Genomic DNA, 17852 nt, shown 5'->3' on the forward strand with positions numbered 1-17852 from the left:
AGTTCATTTGTTTAATTATCAGGTGGAAATACTGAAATTGATGGGAATCCTGAAAGAAAAGACAAATCGTGCTAACACCGAAAAATTATGCGAAGTTTCTGCATTCATCATGAATGCGGTGGAAGACTCCAGAGGATGGAAGAGAAGAATACTCTTAGACGTGATGCTACTACTCTTCGATTGCGCGGAAATCAATGCTGAAGATCAGTCCTTCAATTGGTCTTTGATTTCGGTAATGACAAGAGAAAAAAGCTGAGAAAATACTGTCTACAATCATTCACTCATTCGAAAGAATTTCAATTTTTTTTTTACATATTTCGATTTTCTCTATCAGGTATTATTCTCGCGAGTTTCGCACAGTCCAGACCTTCCCCTCGACTTCCTCATAAAGCTATGTAATTATCTAACAAAAAATGCTCATCGATTGAATTCCACGAGTGAAGAGTACGTCCCAGTGCTCTCGAACTTATTTTGCTTTTTGCTGGAACACAAGAGTGATTTCGTTCGTCAGGAGGCACTCGAGGCTTACGATCACATCGTCGAGACGTGTAGAAATGATGATTTAGTCAGGAAGATTACGAGGATCATTGCGCAGCGTCCCAAACTTCGTGAAATAGTCCCCGCATACTTGAAAAAGGAGCTATTGGAAGAAATTCCTTCCATCATTGACTACTTGAAGACTCTCTCAAGGAAGACAATGAAGTTTTCTATGATACACCCCCACAAATGTCAAGAAGAAGAAGAAGAAGAAGAAGAAGAAGAGGCTGAACACGATGACAAACGATTCAAGTCTAAACGTGAAGATTTAGAAGAAAAAGCAGAGAGTGTTTGTGAGAACTTGAGGATTCTATCCGGCGAAAGAAGTGATTTGGATCCTAGGATGCTCGAGAGATTGAAGAATGTGTGTCGAACATTTTTGAAAGAATAGGAGATAGTGGATAGTATTTTTTTATGATTGTATTATGAAAAAAACAAGTACCGAAAGACTTTTGAATAAAAGGGCTGATTCCCATTCGAGTCAGAATGGTTTAATCTTTTCGTTTTTTTTCTGTTTAAGGGCTGATTAGTAATATCTAAAACGATGTGAGAGACACACTATTTTCGTGATAAACTGACCTATTGTACACAGTGAAATTGATTTTTTTTAGCCATTTGATATTGTATATTGAAGCCTTGACCACTGAAATTTTAATTTTAACATTCCAAGAAAATCAATAATAGTATATTTCATTAATTGTGCGTAAAGTGAGATTTTGGAAAGATTTTGGACACATTGTGGAAAGCACTCGCCTTTGGCGAGCGGTAAACACCTCTCACGAGTCAAAAACCACTTACACACTCGTGTCGAAATATACTATTTAGGCCTTATGTCGAAATGCACTATTACCTGCTCATATCGAAATATGCTATTTTTCTAAAAATCAATATACGAATCGAATTTGAATTAATTATGACGGATAGGGCTCAACATTATACCTAAAATTTAATAAAAGATTAAACTCCATACATACAGAGAGAGTAAAAATTTCATTTTTGGATTTTCTGGATCCAAATGGATTAATTTAGGGGAGGGTGGGGTAAAATGGACACTTTTAACTTTTTTTAAAAAGTTCATGACGTGTTGAATTGTTCATGAAATGGAATAATTTTATTTTTCAGTAGAAAGAACAATGATTCCTCCTTTCGATGAGCTTAGACTGAACTCAATGGATAAATCTGTTTCTGAGTTATGAATATTTTTTTAAAAGTCAAAAGTGTCCATTTTGCCCCAACCTCCTCTAACACAAAAAATTCAAAACTTAAATTTGAACAATTACAAAGCTCTCATTCGAAAGCAAAAAGTAAATTTAAATTATAGATCGATTGGACAGGTCTCTTCATTACCAACGGCGTTCCCCTCCAATCATATTTGTTTACGCGATCAGCTGTTTTCTCGGAGCGTCCTGTGTTTACAAGGCTCAGCGAAATAAACATTCGTGAATGTAAAAGTGTTATTCATTGATTTTCAAGTGAAAAAAGTGCTTGATAATGAGCGGTGGTATTGTTCCGAGCAAATCAACGGTCTACCTATCAAATTTGCCGTTTTCGTTGACTAATAATGATATCCATAAACTTTTGGAGCATCATGGAAAGATAGTAAAGTATGAACTCACCTAAAAAATGATTAATAAATGCTACAACATCATTGAAGATATGTAGCAAGTAATTTTCCAGTCGAGTTTGTTAGTGAGACTAGTCATTCACGATGATAAATTAATTAATTTTATTCAATTGCAGGGTAACAGTTCTGAAAGATAAGAAAACTCGAAGAAGCAAGGGAGTAGCTTTCGTATTGTTTCTAAAACCAGAAGATGCAGTGACTTGTGTCAAGAATTTAAACAACACTGAGGTATTTTTCATAAATAAAGAAAATTCTCTCTCAGGGGGTGGAAGGGGAGATCAAGCCAAACTAGGCATTTCTAAATTGTTTTTAGTAGCAATAACTCATCGGATTTTCCATAAAGAGAACATGTATGAAATATTTTTATTGAAAAACCTAGTGCACTTGTTAGGAAATTTCCATTGAAATTTAATTAGTCTTTTCGCCAATTCTATTGAAAATTTTCTGAATGATTCTGCGCATTTTTTAAACCTAAATTTTTATAAGAAAAATGTCTCCTAGGAAAAATCAACAAATTTGCCTTTCTATACAACTCATTCTGTTGAGATTATGCTTATAGAAAATCCGTGGGTTAAATTTTCAAATTTTTTGTTTGAGTATGTTCATAAGAAAAGTATAAGACATGCAGTGGAAAACTTTAAAAATTATTCGAAGAAAATGATTGATTTTCTGTACAAAATATTTTAATGGAATCTGTTTGACGAAGAAATCAAATTCCAGACCAATAGAATTGTTAACAAAAAAAACGAGAGAATTTCCTATTTTCTTCAACAGTTTTTCTTGAATGAATTTATTCCTGAGCTGAGGATATTTTCTGAAAAGTCAAAAGTATTGTAACAAAATTGAATGTTTAATTTATTGATCCTTTCCCCTCTTCCTGAAATATTTTTGTCTTTTGCTTCGTTATGCGATCGATAAAATGTTATTCTAAAGCCTGAACGGACATATTAATCACCACGTGTATTAATAAAGGAAATAAATCCGCCCCTTTCCATAATTCATCGCCTATTCGTTACGGTATCATTTTTTGGTCAACCGGTAAATGTAGAAGAAAAAAACCTAAAAATAATTAAATATTTCAGTTGGGTGGAAGAACGATTAAAAGTTCAATAGCAGCAGACAACGGTCGAAGTACAGAATTTATTCGGAGGAGAGAGTACCCAGACAAGTCCCAATGCTGGGAGTGCGGAGAGGAGGGACACCTCTCGTACAAATGCAGCCACAACACTTTAGGACCAAGAACCCCTCCTCCCAAGAAGACTCGAGTGAGGAAGAAGACTAAACCTGGTGAAGAGCAGTCAGGCACCAGCTACTACGATTCTGACAGTGACGAGGGGGTGAGGAACCCCAGAGGAGCCCCCAGTGCTCAAGACCCTGAAGACACTGAAGATGTGGACACGGAGACACTCAGTGCAGCGATAAGGCACGAGCAGGAGCAGCTCGAGCTCGAGAAATACAGGTACAAAGTCGCCACAGGACAGTATGAAGAGAATAATCAACAGGACTCGAAACCCAGGAAGAAATTCAAGAAGAACGACTACTTCAGCGATGAAGAGGAGCTCAGTGACTAATTCCAATTGATTAGAAATAAGTGTCTATTTATATTCTGTGATAAAATTATTTAAAAACGTGTGAAATATATTGTCATGGAGCCGTAAAAATTCAACACTTTTTTTTATGAAAAACGTACGATTGTTTACAAAATCAAAGATTGAATATTATGGTTGAGTCATGACTGGAACATTGTTGCATAAATTAAACTACAATTCTTGGGGGATTATTGCAGCTTTATTTTGTTTTACTTGGATTCTATTGTTCACTTTTCTTTAGTGGAAATTCTTGTTTGATTTTCATACCAGTTCCACAGGATAGTATGAACAGAATAATCAGCAGGACTTGAAACCTAGAAAAAAATTCAAGAAGAACGAGTACTTCAGCGACGAAGAGGAGCTCAGTGACTAATAAAATTATTTAAAAACGTATAAAATATATTGTCATGAAGCCGTAAAAATTCAACACTTTTTTTTATGAAAAACGTACAATTATTTACAAAAACGAAAGATTGAACATTATGATTGTGACTGGGACAGAGTTGCATAAATAACAGTACAATTCTTGGGAATTATTAAAGCTTCGTTTTGTATACTTTGATATTCTTCATTCTGCTCTTGTGGGAACTCGTGCAGAAGTTCTCGGGTTCTGTTGTTGTGTCTGATTTGTCTTTCAAGGCACTTTTCGGTGTGAAAAGTTTGGGAGTGGATGGGGCTGTTTCACCTGAGGAAGCCTTGTCGAGGGCGATTGTGGAGGTGATCAGAGCTAAGGCCTCTCCTGGAGCAAAATGAAATTTATTAGTATTCATTATTCGAAGGCCAGTTCATAAATCGTGACAAATCAATTGTCAACTCCAATTCCCATAACAAATTCTTTTACCCTTTTCCCCTAAAAACACTTATTGAATAATTTTGGATTGAATTTAATTATATTGCAAAGATAATTGATTATTCAACAACATTGTATATTTTTTTAACAGAATTTAATTGCGAGTCTCAATTCCCAACACTAAATTGGAATCCAGATCAAAATGTTAATGAATTTTTAATTTATAGTTAGAATTGGAAGCAATTTAGTTTTCCCATATTTAAAAAATATAGAAGTTTCAATGATCACATGAATTCTAAGTAAATTGAAAATGGAAATGAATACGTGTCTGCGTTTCCATGATGATCAATGATTTTTTAATAACAAAATTTATTCAAATGTCATGTGAATCCGTAGTTAATTATTTTCACAATTTTTATTTGAAATTTTTCAGACAAAAATTTGTGTTTTCAATTTAAAAATAGATTTATCCCGTTTTATCACTCTAATACTCAATTATTCATGAATTTATGGAGTAATTAAGACTTACGTTCATTCTCATGCAATGTAAATCCCTCGATCATCGTCACTTGCTGCATAAAAAGTTGAAAAAGATCGTCCACATCACTGGCCCTCACAATAAAGTCTGGATCACGTTTCGCCAAAAAACTCAAGAATCGTATTCCACTTCTGAGTGCATTAAACTGTCTCCTCTTGACCCCTCCCCAAAAGTTATCATCCAATCTCCTCCAGGTACTACTAGTGGGACACTCGTCAGCAGTTAATCTACTCCTAACTTTCTCTAAATCAATCTTCGAACAATTGTACAAAATCGTTATCGTAAAAGTCAGTAAATTTGTTCTACAATAATGTAAATTGGATTCGTCCGGCCAGCTGATGTTGTTCAGTAGGAATGCTTTGTAAACAAATGCTAACATGGAGAAGGCGAGTTTGATCGTCGTTACTTCGTCGAGTTTAAATCGCATTAGTTGAGCCATGAAGACTGCCAAAGTACAAGCATCTGATGACACAAAAATTAATTGCAATAAATTAATTAATTTTGCTATTCGATTAATTCAATTCTTTGCTTTGAAGATGTTTACGTACTGGGAGTGAAATACTGGGCTCCTTTCCATAATTCTATAGCTGATTTTTCTGCAAAAGAGAAAAGTATTCCACTATTTAGTGTTTGGCAATGTAAAAGGCCGAGTGGGCCATACATGGCATTAATCAATAAAATAACGTATTTAGGATTTGACAATGAATAAAAATCGTTCTTCAAGTCTTGAAATAAGACGAATTAACTTGATTCCATTTGCCGAAAAATCTTTCGGAATCTAAAAAAATATTAAAATTTTTCTGAATGTTATTACAGAGATGAGATCTTCAGACAAAATTTCTGAACAATTCTCAAAAAATAATTTTTTCATTATTTTATTAACTGACTTATCTTTTTTATCTTGTTATACTTTTCGAAAAGCACTTCTGGATCTAAGAGAATTTTTTAAAAATCTTACAAGGACATTTTTTTTTATAGATCCATATTTGTTCTATAAAAAATCAATTCTCTATTATCTCAATCTGCACAATTCTTATCATCTCCATTAAACTTCGAGTTATTTTTCAAAAACTAGAACATCTCCAAGTGAAACTGACACACCCTGTTCCATTCATTCACTAAAGAATAAAAAAAATGCAGGCGGCTATATCTTCGATACAACTGTAATTGTACGTGGATACGTCCATGGTTTTTCCTTCTTTCTCGGTCCTAGAAACTCCTTGAATTTTTTCGAAATTTCAAAAAACTTCTCGAATTACCTCAAAATGTCTAGAATTTTCTAGAATTCCGATAGATGGCCCCCATATTGAAACGATAGACGTATCCACGTCAAAAAATGATTATAGAAAATTACCAGTGGGTGATGGACAAATTTTAACATTAAAAATCTGTGCTCCACAGAAACAAATAAGTACATCAGTCAACGGAACGAAACACTGCAACAACGGTCTCGAGAAAACAATTTCTCTGAATATTTCCCCGACGTACTTCAGCCCCCGATGGCTGAATTGCACTCTCCTCTGGGCATTGCGAAATGTCATCACAATGGCACAAATCAGTCCAGCGAACTGGTGGGACCTCCTGATGAGTCCCACCGTCGTCACGAATTCCAGCATCATCTCCAGCATTTCAAACTCGTGCCCCCTCTTCTCCCAAGCATTGTACCTCTCCATCTGGCTGGACAACCTCTTGAACCCTTCGTCGCCCTCAGTGATTAGAAAGGATTTCCCTGTGATGTATTCACTGAGGTAGTTCGAGGTTTTCGCGATGTAGGAGAGAGTCCCAAAGGCTCGTCTCGCCTCGATCCCTCTCTCCTCTTTGTACCAGGGGTTGGCGTCTTGCAACGACTGAGAGTAATTTATCTGGGTGTCGTAGAAGTCCGAGAAGTAGAGATCGTTCATGTCTCTGATGTCGTCGTTCTGCATTGCTGTAAAAATCTTCTTGAGGACGAGGGTGGCATTTAGTAAGAGTTCTCGAGTAATTGTTATAATCTGGAAGAAAAGGGAGGAATAGTTATTCAGGAGAAATTAGGTGAGAGTGAGGCAAAATGAAAGAGTCGAAAAACTACTGTTTGACGCAATTCAAGAAAAAAAATTGTTTATTAACTTTTGTTTATTAACTTCTTTTTATTATTGGGCGTACTGGTGAGAATAATAATTTTCCATTCAGTAGAATGGAAAATTATTAAGAAGTTTTATTTTAGTACAATTCCGTTGTTTTTGTATAATATAGATTAATCAAAGAGTAAGTCTCTTTTGACTGAGAATTTGTTGAAAACTGTAACGTCTGATGAATTGAAAGAAGAAACATTAATTTAGGGAAAACTGTTTTTTTAGGATTTTCGAATGTAACAAATGTCAAATAATTTGATGAATCGATTCAATGACTTAACAGTCATCAACTGAGATTGATATTGATTCAATTGAGCAATTCGCGTTATATTAGATTAAAGTGTGCTTTATGAACCCAAGTTAATCGAAATTTATTGCGCTTTGAAATCAATTCCATTGTAGCGAGTGGAATTGTATTCTTGGGTTTCTTTGACGTAACGAATGTCGAATAATTTCATTCATCGATTCAATGAATATTGGAGGTAATTCAAATAACTTGACCAAAAAATTCGTTAATTATTAATAATTCCTCATTGTTAACACAATTTTTTTTCAATTTCATAACTCCAAATCAACCTAAATTTTTCGTTTTGTAGAGTCCATTTCATAACAGAAAAATCCCATTCAACATCATCAAAAAAAAAATCACCTCATCACCATTATTCCATTGATTTACCTTATTAATCATAGGAAAACAGTCCTTGGAATTAATCTCCACGCTAGTCTTCCTTATCATCCCAGTAACATCACTCCAGAAGAAAGCAGTACTCAATTGTCTCCCATCCACCATAGTCACAATCGGCTTAACCAGTTCGGGATTCTCAAAGATCCTGAAGGTCTCCTCCTCCTGAAGGATCGGCAGATTCTTCTGTCCAATCTTCTCCACAACCTTGACATCCACCACAGCCTTTTCAGGGACAGGAGCCTCGAAAGTCGCCTCAGGAATCCCCTCAAGAGGATAGCTACGAGCCATCGTCTTCAGTTCCCCCTCCAGTTCCCCCTGGAACCCTGAATGCAGGTCCACCTGGACACTGCTCTCAACCTTGACAGCCCTGGACCCAGACCCACACCTCGCGATCTTATTCTTTGGTGAATTGACAGCTGAAGTTGACGGCTGCACCAGTTTAACAGCATTCGTCTCCAGTAATTTACACTTCTCCATGAGACTGCCAAGCTGAAGGGCCTGGAGGTCGTACTGGGTCTTCAGGTTCTCTCGTTCCTTAGTCAACGCCTTGATGTTGTCCTCCCACTTCCTCTTCTCCTCCTGGAGGGCCTTCTCCTTCTCAATTTTCTCCTTCTCAGCCTTCATTTCGGTTTTTTTCAGCTTCTCCTTCCAGTAATAAAGCTCTCCAGTCAGCACCTGCACCTGTGGGAGGGATGGCCATCAATATTAAAGGAATTTGCGACTTACATCGATAAAGGTTCAAATATTCTCATCAACATATAAAAATAGTATGATATTAATAATTTAAATTTGCGATTGATGATGAATTAAATTTTGACTTTTTTGGCACTTGACTTTTTTTTGAATATTCATGACGTGTTGAATTGTTCATGAAATGGAATAATTTTATTTTTCAATTGAAAAACCATGATTCCTCTTTGCGATGAGCTTGGACTGAGCTCAATTGATAAATCTGTTTCTGAGTTACGAATATTTTTAAAAAAGTCAAAAGTGTCCGTTTTACCCTACCCTCCCCTAATTATGATTTATGAATATGGCAATTCCTGACCTGTGGGTCCACATTCTCCGCTCGACTCGCCTGACTGCTGACTTGGCTCTGAAACGTGGAGTTGAGGTTCGATCGGGACATCAATGCCCCCTTGAACTGGTCAATCGTGGGGAGGTCGTCAATTTCTCGAGTCACCTCTGAAGATCCCAGTTTTTGGGACGCTGGAGGCCTCCAGTCTGAGTTGAGCCTCTGGTGCTTGGCCAGTGGCTGTGCTGGCGCCTCTGGCCTTCTACTGCCGGCTCCATTCGTGAATCTCCTTCCGTTGATCAGTCCTGAGGTGGAAGGCCCTGCTGATGTCGAGGGCCCTGGCAGCAAGGAGCTCCCGTACTTGACGATGCTCCTGGGCTCACGGTGGTTCAAATCCACAGTGGACACGTTTACCTCTTGGGAACATGCCTGCGACGCTATCAAGTCTATCTGCTCGAGGTCCTCCTCGAGGAAATCGTCCCCCCATAGGTCGTCCTCCTCCTTCGACGGTCTCTTTGGAATAGTCGGGGGCTTTGGCACCTCTAGCTTCGCTCGCTTCGCTGGAGACGAGCTTTCTGACTCGAGACCCTTTCCAAAACGCTTGGACATGGTGATGTCATTGCATTGGGGGAGGGTTGATGCTCTCAAGGGGATTCAATTATTCTGGAGGGGAATTATTCTCGGTTACGTTTTGGAGGACAACGCACTGATCATTGCATTCACAGGACACTGACGGGTGAGGTTATATTCTAGGAATTACTTGAACGAGTGCGTGAACACATTAGACGAACGCAAACGGGTTTAATTGAAGGGGTAATTAGGATTATTTACGATTAACACAGAATTAATCGATCTGACAGGGCGAACTTTTCGATTATTTTCGTGCGGAGTGATTGGAGACAGGACGCGGGACGACTGATGTCTGGTTTTGGTTCATTGGATTGTTCGCGGGTGGCGCGGCGGGGGGGGGGCACCACGTGGGATGCTCAACACTTCGCGCCTGCGTCGGGTATATCTGTCAAATCTTCAAGTTATTTTTTAAATGATTGAGTTGTTTCACGTCGGGGAAATTACAAAGTGAGAGATAAATGTTTTCTCAAACAGGTTTTAGTGGGACGAGAAAATCGCCGGTTTAAAATTAGCTAAATATAAAATCTAGTGCTAACTATTTGACGACTGTCCTGAGATGAACAGATTTTGACGCAAAAATGAATTTAGATGGTTCGAAAAATTTTACTCTGGGCAAGCAAGAAATACTATTTTTAGCAATAATTCTTCGTTCTTTGATAGTTCTACACGTATTTGTTTCTGAAGAAGCTGCGTTTTAAACTGAGAAAGAAAATATTTTTTCAAATGGTGTTGAAATGTTGATGAAATTCAATTTTTTTTTTCAATGCAAAGAACAGTTCTTTCCCTTTGTGCCTAAACTGAGCTCAATTGATAAATTTGTTTCTGAGTTATGAGTAGGGGAGGATCGGGTAAAATGGACACTTTAGACTTTTTTTCAATTATTCATAACTCAGAAACAAATTTATCAATTAAGCTCAGTTTAGGCTCGTCACAGCGGGAAATAATTGTTCTTTGTATTAAAAAGAAATTATTAAATTTTATCAACATTTCAACCCCTCATTAACGTTTTAAAAAAAGTCAGAAGTGTCCATTTTACCTCAACCTCCCCAAATTTAAAAAAGTCCAGTGTCTATTTTACCCCATCCTCCTCTACTTGAGGGAAGTATTTATTTTTTCAATCCTGTATTTCTCCAGTCAAGTCATTCGGAATTGTGACAGAACGTCAAAAATGGAAACAATCTGCAATAACTTAGTGGACATTGAATTAAATCAAATAGAGTATTGATTATTCTTCAAAATGATATATCGATATCCCTGCCTAGTCTACATAGGCGCATCGAAAAATCCAAACAAAGTCAAATTTTCAAGTGAAACATGGAAATTCGATTTTCACCTAAAATCACATAATTATGTAAACAAGTGGATAATTATCCCAATGAATTCGCATTTCATATAACGCTAATGACTGAGAACAAGTTTCTTCAAATATAAGATCGAAAGTAGTTTATCAAGACTTTCTCTCACTCGCCCAAAATAAAATTTACATACTAATTGCGTTATGTACTGAATTAACGAAATTCAGTAGTGTTTTCCATAAATATCTAGGAATCTAAGGCAGATAGCAAAATTTTCGTAATAACCTTTTTTGTAGAGCGAATTAAGAGCTACGAAAAAGACTTTAACAAAAATTTCGCTATCTCCCTTAGATTCGGAGATATTCCCCGAAATCTCAGCTAAAAGCTAAGTCGACTTGCACCGTTTTACCGTTTCGTTACTGAATTATTACGTAAACAAATGAAAAAAGTTGATTGTTCCAGTTGAAATTAAACTTAACATTGTTATTGACATTATTTTTCTCATGAAAAATTTTGTTTATTGATGATCTGAAATGTATACACTAGTGCCCTCTAATAGTAAATTCAAATTCAAACACCCACTTGACTTGGTTCCCGCCTCCCATGCGTATTCCACTCGCATTTTTAGCGAGTGGATCAGAAAGAGAACCTTCAGTCGACGAATTACGCGTACCCCAGTTAGACCGTATTTCCCCTTGTTCTAATATCAGTTGGAATAATTACGTATTTTTGTTTCTAAACAATTTATTCATCCTGATTATTGATTATCGGGAGTGGAGGTAATAATAAAGGAGGTATGTAGGGGCTTGGGAGGGCTTTTGGAGGGTATTCGGCAGCTGTCAGTCGGTGGAGAATTTTTATAACACCTCTGGCCAGCGTCGGCAGTCATCATTGAGTATAACCTAGTCGTCAACTGCACGCGATACACGTTTGCTCCAATTGGATTTCGTCATCGTAATTAATTTGTTATGTGTACCGATGATATTCCGATTTTTGGATAATTTTTTTCGCTCATTTTTGTTCTCAGAAAATTGGAAAATTCTTGGGAACAAAATTTTCGTGGATTTTGCCAGTTTATTTGGGATTAAATTTTGAGGTTAGGACCTACTTGCTTCGAATTCATTCCATCACTAGGTTATTTTGAATAGATGTGGAATGGATGAAGAATGACTGAGCATAATTCAGAGGTATTCGCGGGGAATTGAGCGGAATTTCCCTCCATTTCCAGTGATCTGTGAATTTTTGTACTGTTTGTTTACAATCCATTGTTGATGTTGATCACTCGATGTTTATTTACAGTTTATAATGGCCACTGTTGAATCACTGGCTGAGATTAATGACGTGGTGCAGATACTGCGACAATGGGAGGAGGATCACACATCGCCGAGTTACGACCCCATTCCTACACTCCAGAGATTAGCTGAGATCATAGAACTGGAGACTGAGAACTACCTCAAGATGGACCCAGATCCATTCGATGAGAGGCATCCATCACGAACCGATCCTGAGTGTAATTTTGGTCACATACTCAAGGTTTTGTTTCGTAAGGACAACTTTATGACCAAGCTGATAAACGACTACCTCCGAGACACCTACTGGTCTCGCGCAGGAATCCAAGGTCGAGACGTTCGTAAACTGAACATAGCAGCCTGCCGATTGATGCTGGACATCCTCCCAGGTCTAGAAACCTCCGCAGTATTCCAGCCGGACATGGACGGCCTGATCCACCGTCTCTTCACCTGGGCGGAGAAATCCGTGGAGCCCCTCCAAAGTTACGCCACAGGGCTCCTCGCAGCAGCGATGGAAGTCCAGGACATAGCAACTGGTTTTCGCGAGCAGAACGGTCGAATGGTCCCCCTGATGCTCCAGCGCCTGCACAAGCTCCAGGAGAAGGCCCACGAGGACCGCCAGACATCCTCCAACTCCCGTCCATTCGCCCACTTCGGCCAGACACGAAACTCCTTCGGAGATGGGGAGCACAAGGGGGTCCCAGGGAAGCGAAAAGTTCGTGACAAAAAGCGAGAGAATGGAGTGGCCAAAAGCCCCAACGCCCTCTTCGGCTCTGAGGAGGAGGAGGCAGACAGTGCAGAGGAGACGCCCACTAAAAAGCTCAAAAGCGACCCAGAGGACCCCTCGACCTCAGTGAAACCCATTTCCTACCCCGAGATAATGTCCCCACCCCAGTCGATCCCAAAATCCCAGAGTCACCCCAACAGCCAAACAACGCCTTCAAAACAGTCGACTCGAGCAACGCCTCCAAAATTCACAGGGCCCTCTCGCTCGAGCGTCCCCAGAAGCCTCTCCCAGACCTCCTCGACCCCCTCGATGCTCCTGGAAGGCAACTCCAACTCCTCCTGGGCAGAGCTCGAGTCCTACGTCATTGGAAATGTGCAGATTCACCCACCAACCCTGGCCACTCGACAGATGTTGATCCTGAGATATTTAACACCGATGGGAGAGTACCAGGAGTTCCTGGGCCACGTGTTCGAGCAGAGCGCCCTTGAGCTCATCCTCAAGTACATTAACGTCAGAGAAACCAAGGACAGTCGACTGGCCTTCGAGGCCCTGAAGTACCTAGCCTCCCTCCTCTGTCACAAAAAATTCTCAATAGAGTTTTTGAATGTGGGAGGACTGCAGAAGCTGCTGGACGTACCGAGACCGAGTGTAGCTGCCACTGGGGTCTCCATCTGCCTGTACTACCTGGCGTACTGCGAGGACGCCATGGAGAGGGTGTGCCTCCTGCCGAAGCACATAATCTCTGATCTAGTGACGTACGCTCTGTGGCTTCTGGAAAGAAGCCACGACTCTGGGAGATGCCATGCCACCATGTTCTTTGGCTTTTCTTTTCCCTTCAAAGTCATCCTCGAGGAGTTCGACGCCCAGGACGGTCTCAGAAAGCTCTACAACGTTATATCAACCCTCCCAATTCTGAATATCGAGGAAGAGCCGACACTGAACGACGATGAGGAGTGCGCATCGAGGCAAATAGTGAGGCACGTTGCAGTGGCTCTGAAAAGGTACATGGAGGCTCACTTATACCTGAAGGCTGAGCAGCTCCAGAGGATGGAGAACGCCAAGGTCGAGAAGGACACCTGGCAGCCCTCAATCCTCCCTTACAAAGCCTGCAAACTCTCCTCTGAGGAGGTCCAGTCGAAAGTGGAAATCCTCCAGGAGCTGATGAACTGCAGAGCCTCCTGGGCACCTGTGGAGGAGCTCCACAGACTGGGGGGCATCACCCTCCTCCTCCAGATCATCGCTTTCGCACGTGAGTGGAACTACAACGGACGTGCCCACACGTCATCCAGCGCTGAGACTGTTCGATCGTGCCTGGATGTCATAGCCATCTGTTCGGTTGTTCCTAAAGTCATGCTGCTTTTGTGTGACAGAGTGGACATGCCAGACATGTCCATGACGATGGCGATTAATCTACTTCTGGCTGCTGCTGAGTGCGAGATCATTGCTGATGCCGATGTCCAGAGGGCTGCATTGAGAGCTGTTGTCAACTGCGTATGTGCACCCTTGAGCAGGGTAGGTGGAAATCTAGCGAGATTTTCTGTTGTTGGATCTGCTAAGAAGAAAGCCAATATCCAGAACAGCGAGGAGATCATTCAGAAGGTCTGGGAGAGCGTCAGATCGAACAATGGGATTATGGTTTTACTTCAACTGATGATGGTGAAGACACCTATCACAGATGCCGACAGCATAAGGGCTCTGGCTTGCAGGGCTCTGGCAGGATTAGCAAGGAGTGAAAAGGTGAGGCAGATCATCTCGAAACTCCCGATGTTCACCGATGGGCAGATCCAGGCGTTGATGAAGGACCCCATCCTCCAGGAGAAACGTCAGGAGCATGTGACCTTTCAGAAGTACGCCTTGGAGCTGATGGAGCGGGTCTCGGGGAAGGCAAAGCCCACTGGGGCTGAGTACGAGATGTCCTTGGTCAGTCTCCATCGTGCTAATGTCGTGGCACAGACGAGGATACAGTACAACGAGCAGCAGCTAAATCAGCTGATCTATCAGCACTTGGTGTCCAAGGGGCTGACTGAGACTGCTGCGACCCTCCAACGAGAGGTCAACCTGGACTCTCACCCCATTATGAAGTCAGTGACTTGTTATCATCCTGTGACTTTCAGGAGTCCAGTGACTACCACACGCGCTGGATTTTCCCCAGGAGCTCCAGTGAATCTGTACAACACGAGCAGATGCCCCAGAGAGGGCAACACTCGACCAAATCCCCTGCAAACCCCGACATCGTCGACTTCTCGATTCATCACTCACGTACCAAATACAACTCCCACAGCCAGTCAGCCTTCGTCTAGAATTAAATTATCAGATTGTCTTAATGCGAGTCCAGTTAATAGTAATATTCAACCGATGAAGCTGCAGATTCATCAGAAGAAACACAATCAGCAGGAGAAACATCAGACCTGCAGTTCATTGTCCAGTTTGCAGACCATTCTCCAGTCTCCCAGCACCTGCAGATCACTGCAGAAACAAATATCGAGGGATCCTGGTGGCGGTGGGGGGACACTGGCCACTGGAAACATGTCGTCTATCATAAGTTTGGATTCAATTATCACTGAGTACCTCACGAATCAGCATGCTCTCTGTAAGAACCCTATGGTGACGTGTCCACAGTTTAATCTGTTTGAGCCGCACAAGTGTCCTGATCCCAGGGCGAAGAACTCAGCAGCCACCAACATGACGATGAGGGTCGCCAGGAGACAGCTGGGGATCGATGACAGGCGACTGGACAGAAGGCACATCTACAGTAGATTCTGCCCGGTCAAGTCGTTCCGTCCGGCTGACGTCGAGGGGACGTTCACCTGTTGCACTTTTACCCCTTGCCAGCAGTATCTCATGCTTGGTACTTACTCGGGGGATGTTAAAATGTATAATGCTAATACTGGAAATGAGGAGGCTACTTATCAGTGTCACGAGTCCTACATTTATCACATGGAGTGCAATCGAAAGGGAAATCTCATGCTCACTTCGACTGCCTGGAGGAGCCCCATGTCTGCGCTGTGGAGCATTGGGGCCTTCTTCGATATGAAAATGCCTTTTGAGAATGAGGATTACGTGGAGTTTAGCAAGATGCAGGACAGGATCATTGGGACGCAGGGGGAGAGCGCTACGATTTATGATATTGCCAGTGGAAAGCTGTTGAACACGTTGACACCTTCCATTTCGAATCAGTATACTAAGAATAGGGCCACCTTCAGCATGAATGACGAGTTGGTGCTGAGTGATGGGATTTTGTGGGATGTTAACTCTGGGAAGGAGATTCATAAGTTCGATAAGTTGAATCAGACACTCAATGGGGTTTTCCATCCCAATGGGACGGAGGTGGTCTCCAATACTGAGGTCTGGGACTTGAGGACTTTTCATTTATTGAAGACTGTGCCTGCACTGGATCAGATGAATGTCATTTTCTCGCCGATTAATCATATTATTTATGCGGTGTCGTTGGATCAGGACACTGAGGACGAGTCGAATTATGTGACCTCGTTCAAGACACTGGATGCGTTGGACTATAGCAGTATTGCTACTTATGATGTGAGGAGGTCCATATGCAGTCTGGCTTGTAATAAATATGATACGCAGATTGCGATTGTTGAGAATCAGGGAGAGTATGATAGTGTTCAGGAGTCTTGTGTCAGACTGTATGATGTGGGGAGGAGGAGGGATGATGAGGATGAGGCGGAGGAGGAGGAGGAGGAGGACATGGATGCTAGCGATGATGATGGGTCGAACTCTGGATCTGATGACAATAATGATGCAGGTAATTTTTTTGACTTTTGAAGGGGATGGGGTATTTAAATGATGGCTTTTGCGGGAAATTTTTTCATTGTTTAAGGGGTATTCAAGTACTTTGGCTAGTTTTTTCTCCAGTCAAATGCTTTTTTAGCTGGACGTGAGAGAAAACAGTTTAATAATCTGGAAAAAAAATTATAAAGTTTAATTTTGGAAGAAGATTGATGGAATAATTAAAAAATTGCAATTTTTGAAAATTACGAGCATTCTCTGCAAATAATTTGTAAATAATTAATTTTCCATCGTAAAAATCATTTTGTTCGGAATCATAACAAATTTATTCATATTCAAAATTTTACCAGAAGTCGATTTCATGCCTAAAAAAATTGAGTTTCCGATAGTTTAAACAATTTAAATTATTTATTTATAGAATGCTTCGAAAAATAATAATTCTATGCAAAATGTAATTCATAATGACGTCACAATAAACATTACTTCTTAATAGGCTGTCTTTTTTGGATTGTTTATTAATTTTCAGGATTTGAAAAGACGTATTGGTACTATTCTAGGATTTTATGATGGTTTTCGATAAAGTATACTAGCAGCATGAAATCATTGAAATAGGGAAATAATTCTATTTCCGATTTGATTTTTTAGATGGTGATAATGCTGATGCAAATGGCGGGGACAATGGTGATGATATGAATTTGAATGAAGACAATGGAGACGACGATTCAAGCATTGATGGAGATAATTCAACGAATGGCAGCGATTACTCCCCCGACATGGATTTCTCCGGGGAATATTCCGACATGGATGATTTTGAGATACTCTTCTCGTGAATCAAGGATAATAGAGGACGAATCAATGAATAAGAACATTTCACATGATTTTTGTTTCCAAAGATGGAAATTGGGAAAATGTGGCCTGATTAATGAAGCTCAATGGCTGTGTCTCTGATTTTCCCTCAATGTACTATCCAATGTGAACCAGTTGCCAGATGTTTTCCTATTTCGCCGGATTGATTGATTTTTTTATTTTGTTCGTTTCCCATCGGGATCGAGTGCAGATGAGCATTGTTACGATAAATGAACTTTTTTTCCCGGGGAAAATGCATTTTCAGGGGGTTTTCCTTTTCTCATGAAATCGGTGGAATAATCAAGAACGATCAAGAAAATGTAAGTGTATAAATTAAATAATAAATGATGATTAACTATTTCTGAAGTTGTTTTTTGTATTCCATTGAACAATGTTATTGAATTAATTGGAAGAATCATTAATCCTCAT

At 40.2% G+C, this 17852-nt stretch overlaps 4 protein-coding genes across 7 annotated transcripts in view; 3 read left to right on the plus strand and 1 right to left on the minus strand.

Moving 5' to 3' along the window:
- The window catches only part of LOC107047611, a 28584-nt gene extending 27590 nt beyond the window's left edge, over window positions 1–994 (plus strand). The window contains exons 3-4 of the mRNA XM_015270400.1: window positions 23–232; window positions 335–994. Coding sequence (XP_015125886.1) covers window positions 23–232; window positions 335–928 — 804 coding nt within the window. The 3' untranslated portion in view covers window positions 929–994. The remainder of the gene's footprint in view (window positions 1–22; window positions 233–334) is intronic.
- A 936-nt stretch (window positions 995–1930) lies between these two features.
- On the plus strand, window positions 1931–4174 carry LOC107046761 (zinc finger CCHC-type and RNA-binding motif-containing protein 1). Its single transcript, XM_015269468.2, has 3 exons — window positions 1931–2141; window positions 2278–2389; window positions 3244–4174. Exons 1-3 carry the CDS (start codon window positions 2029–2031, stop codon window positions 3730–3732), a joined length of 714 nt encoding a protein of 237 aa, XP_015124954.1. The 5' UTR covers window positions 1931–2028; the 3' UTR covers window positions 3733–4174.
- Window positions 4167–9814, minus strand: LOC107046754. Its single transcript, XM_015269460.2, has 6 exons — window positions 8923–9814; window positions 7866–8555; window positions 6433–7069; window positions 5627–5674; window positions 5070–5540; window positions 4167–4489 (listed from the first exon to the last, which is right to left on the minus strand). The coding sequence occupies exons 1-6, from the start codon at window positions 9496–9498 to the stop codon at window positions 4287–4289; spliced, it is 2625 nt and encodes an 874-aa protein (XP_015124946.1). The 5' UTR covers window positions 9499–9814; the 3' UTR covers window positions 4167–4286.
- Window positions 9815–11482: 1668 nt separating this feature from the next.
- Window positions 11483–17764, plus strand: LOC107047937 (DDB1- and CUL4-associated factor 1). Of its 4 annotated transcripts, XM_015270872.1 has the most exons (4): window positions 11673–11768; window positions 11842–11910; window positions 12114–16593; window positions 17223–17764. In XM_015270872.1, exons 3-4 carry the CDS (start codon window positions 12120–12122, stop codon window positions 17405–17407), a joined length of 4659 nt encoding a protein of 1552 aa, XP_015126358.1. In that variant the 5' UTR covers window positions 11673–11768; window positions 11842–11910; window positions 12114–12119; the 3' UTR covers window positions 17408–17764. The 4 variants fall into 4 exon arrangements, with proteins under 4 accessions (XP_015126354.1, XP_015126369.1, XP_015126358.1 ...); XM_015270868.1 differs by lacking the exons at window positions 11673–11768; window positions 11842–11910 and adding an exon at window positions 11483–11608; XM_015270883.1 differs by lacking the exons at window positions 11673–11768; window positions 11842–11910 and adding an exon at window positions 11483–11593.
- Window positions 17765–17852: the final 88 nt, after the last annotated feature.

Source organism: Diachasma alloeum, unplaced genomic scaffold, assembly GCF_001412515.2.
Source record: "Diachasma alloeum isolate Michigan unplaced genomic scaffold, Dall2.0 Dall_scaffold_00183, whole genome shotgun sequence".
Lineage (NCBI taxonomy): Eukaryota > Metazoa > Arthropoda > Insecta > Hymenoptera > Braconidae > Diachasma > Diachasma alloeum.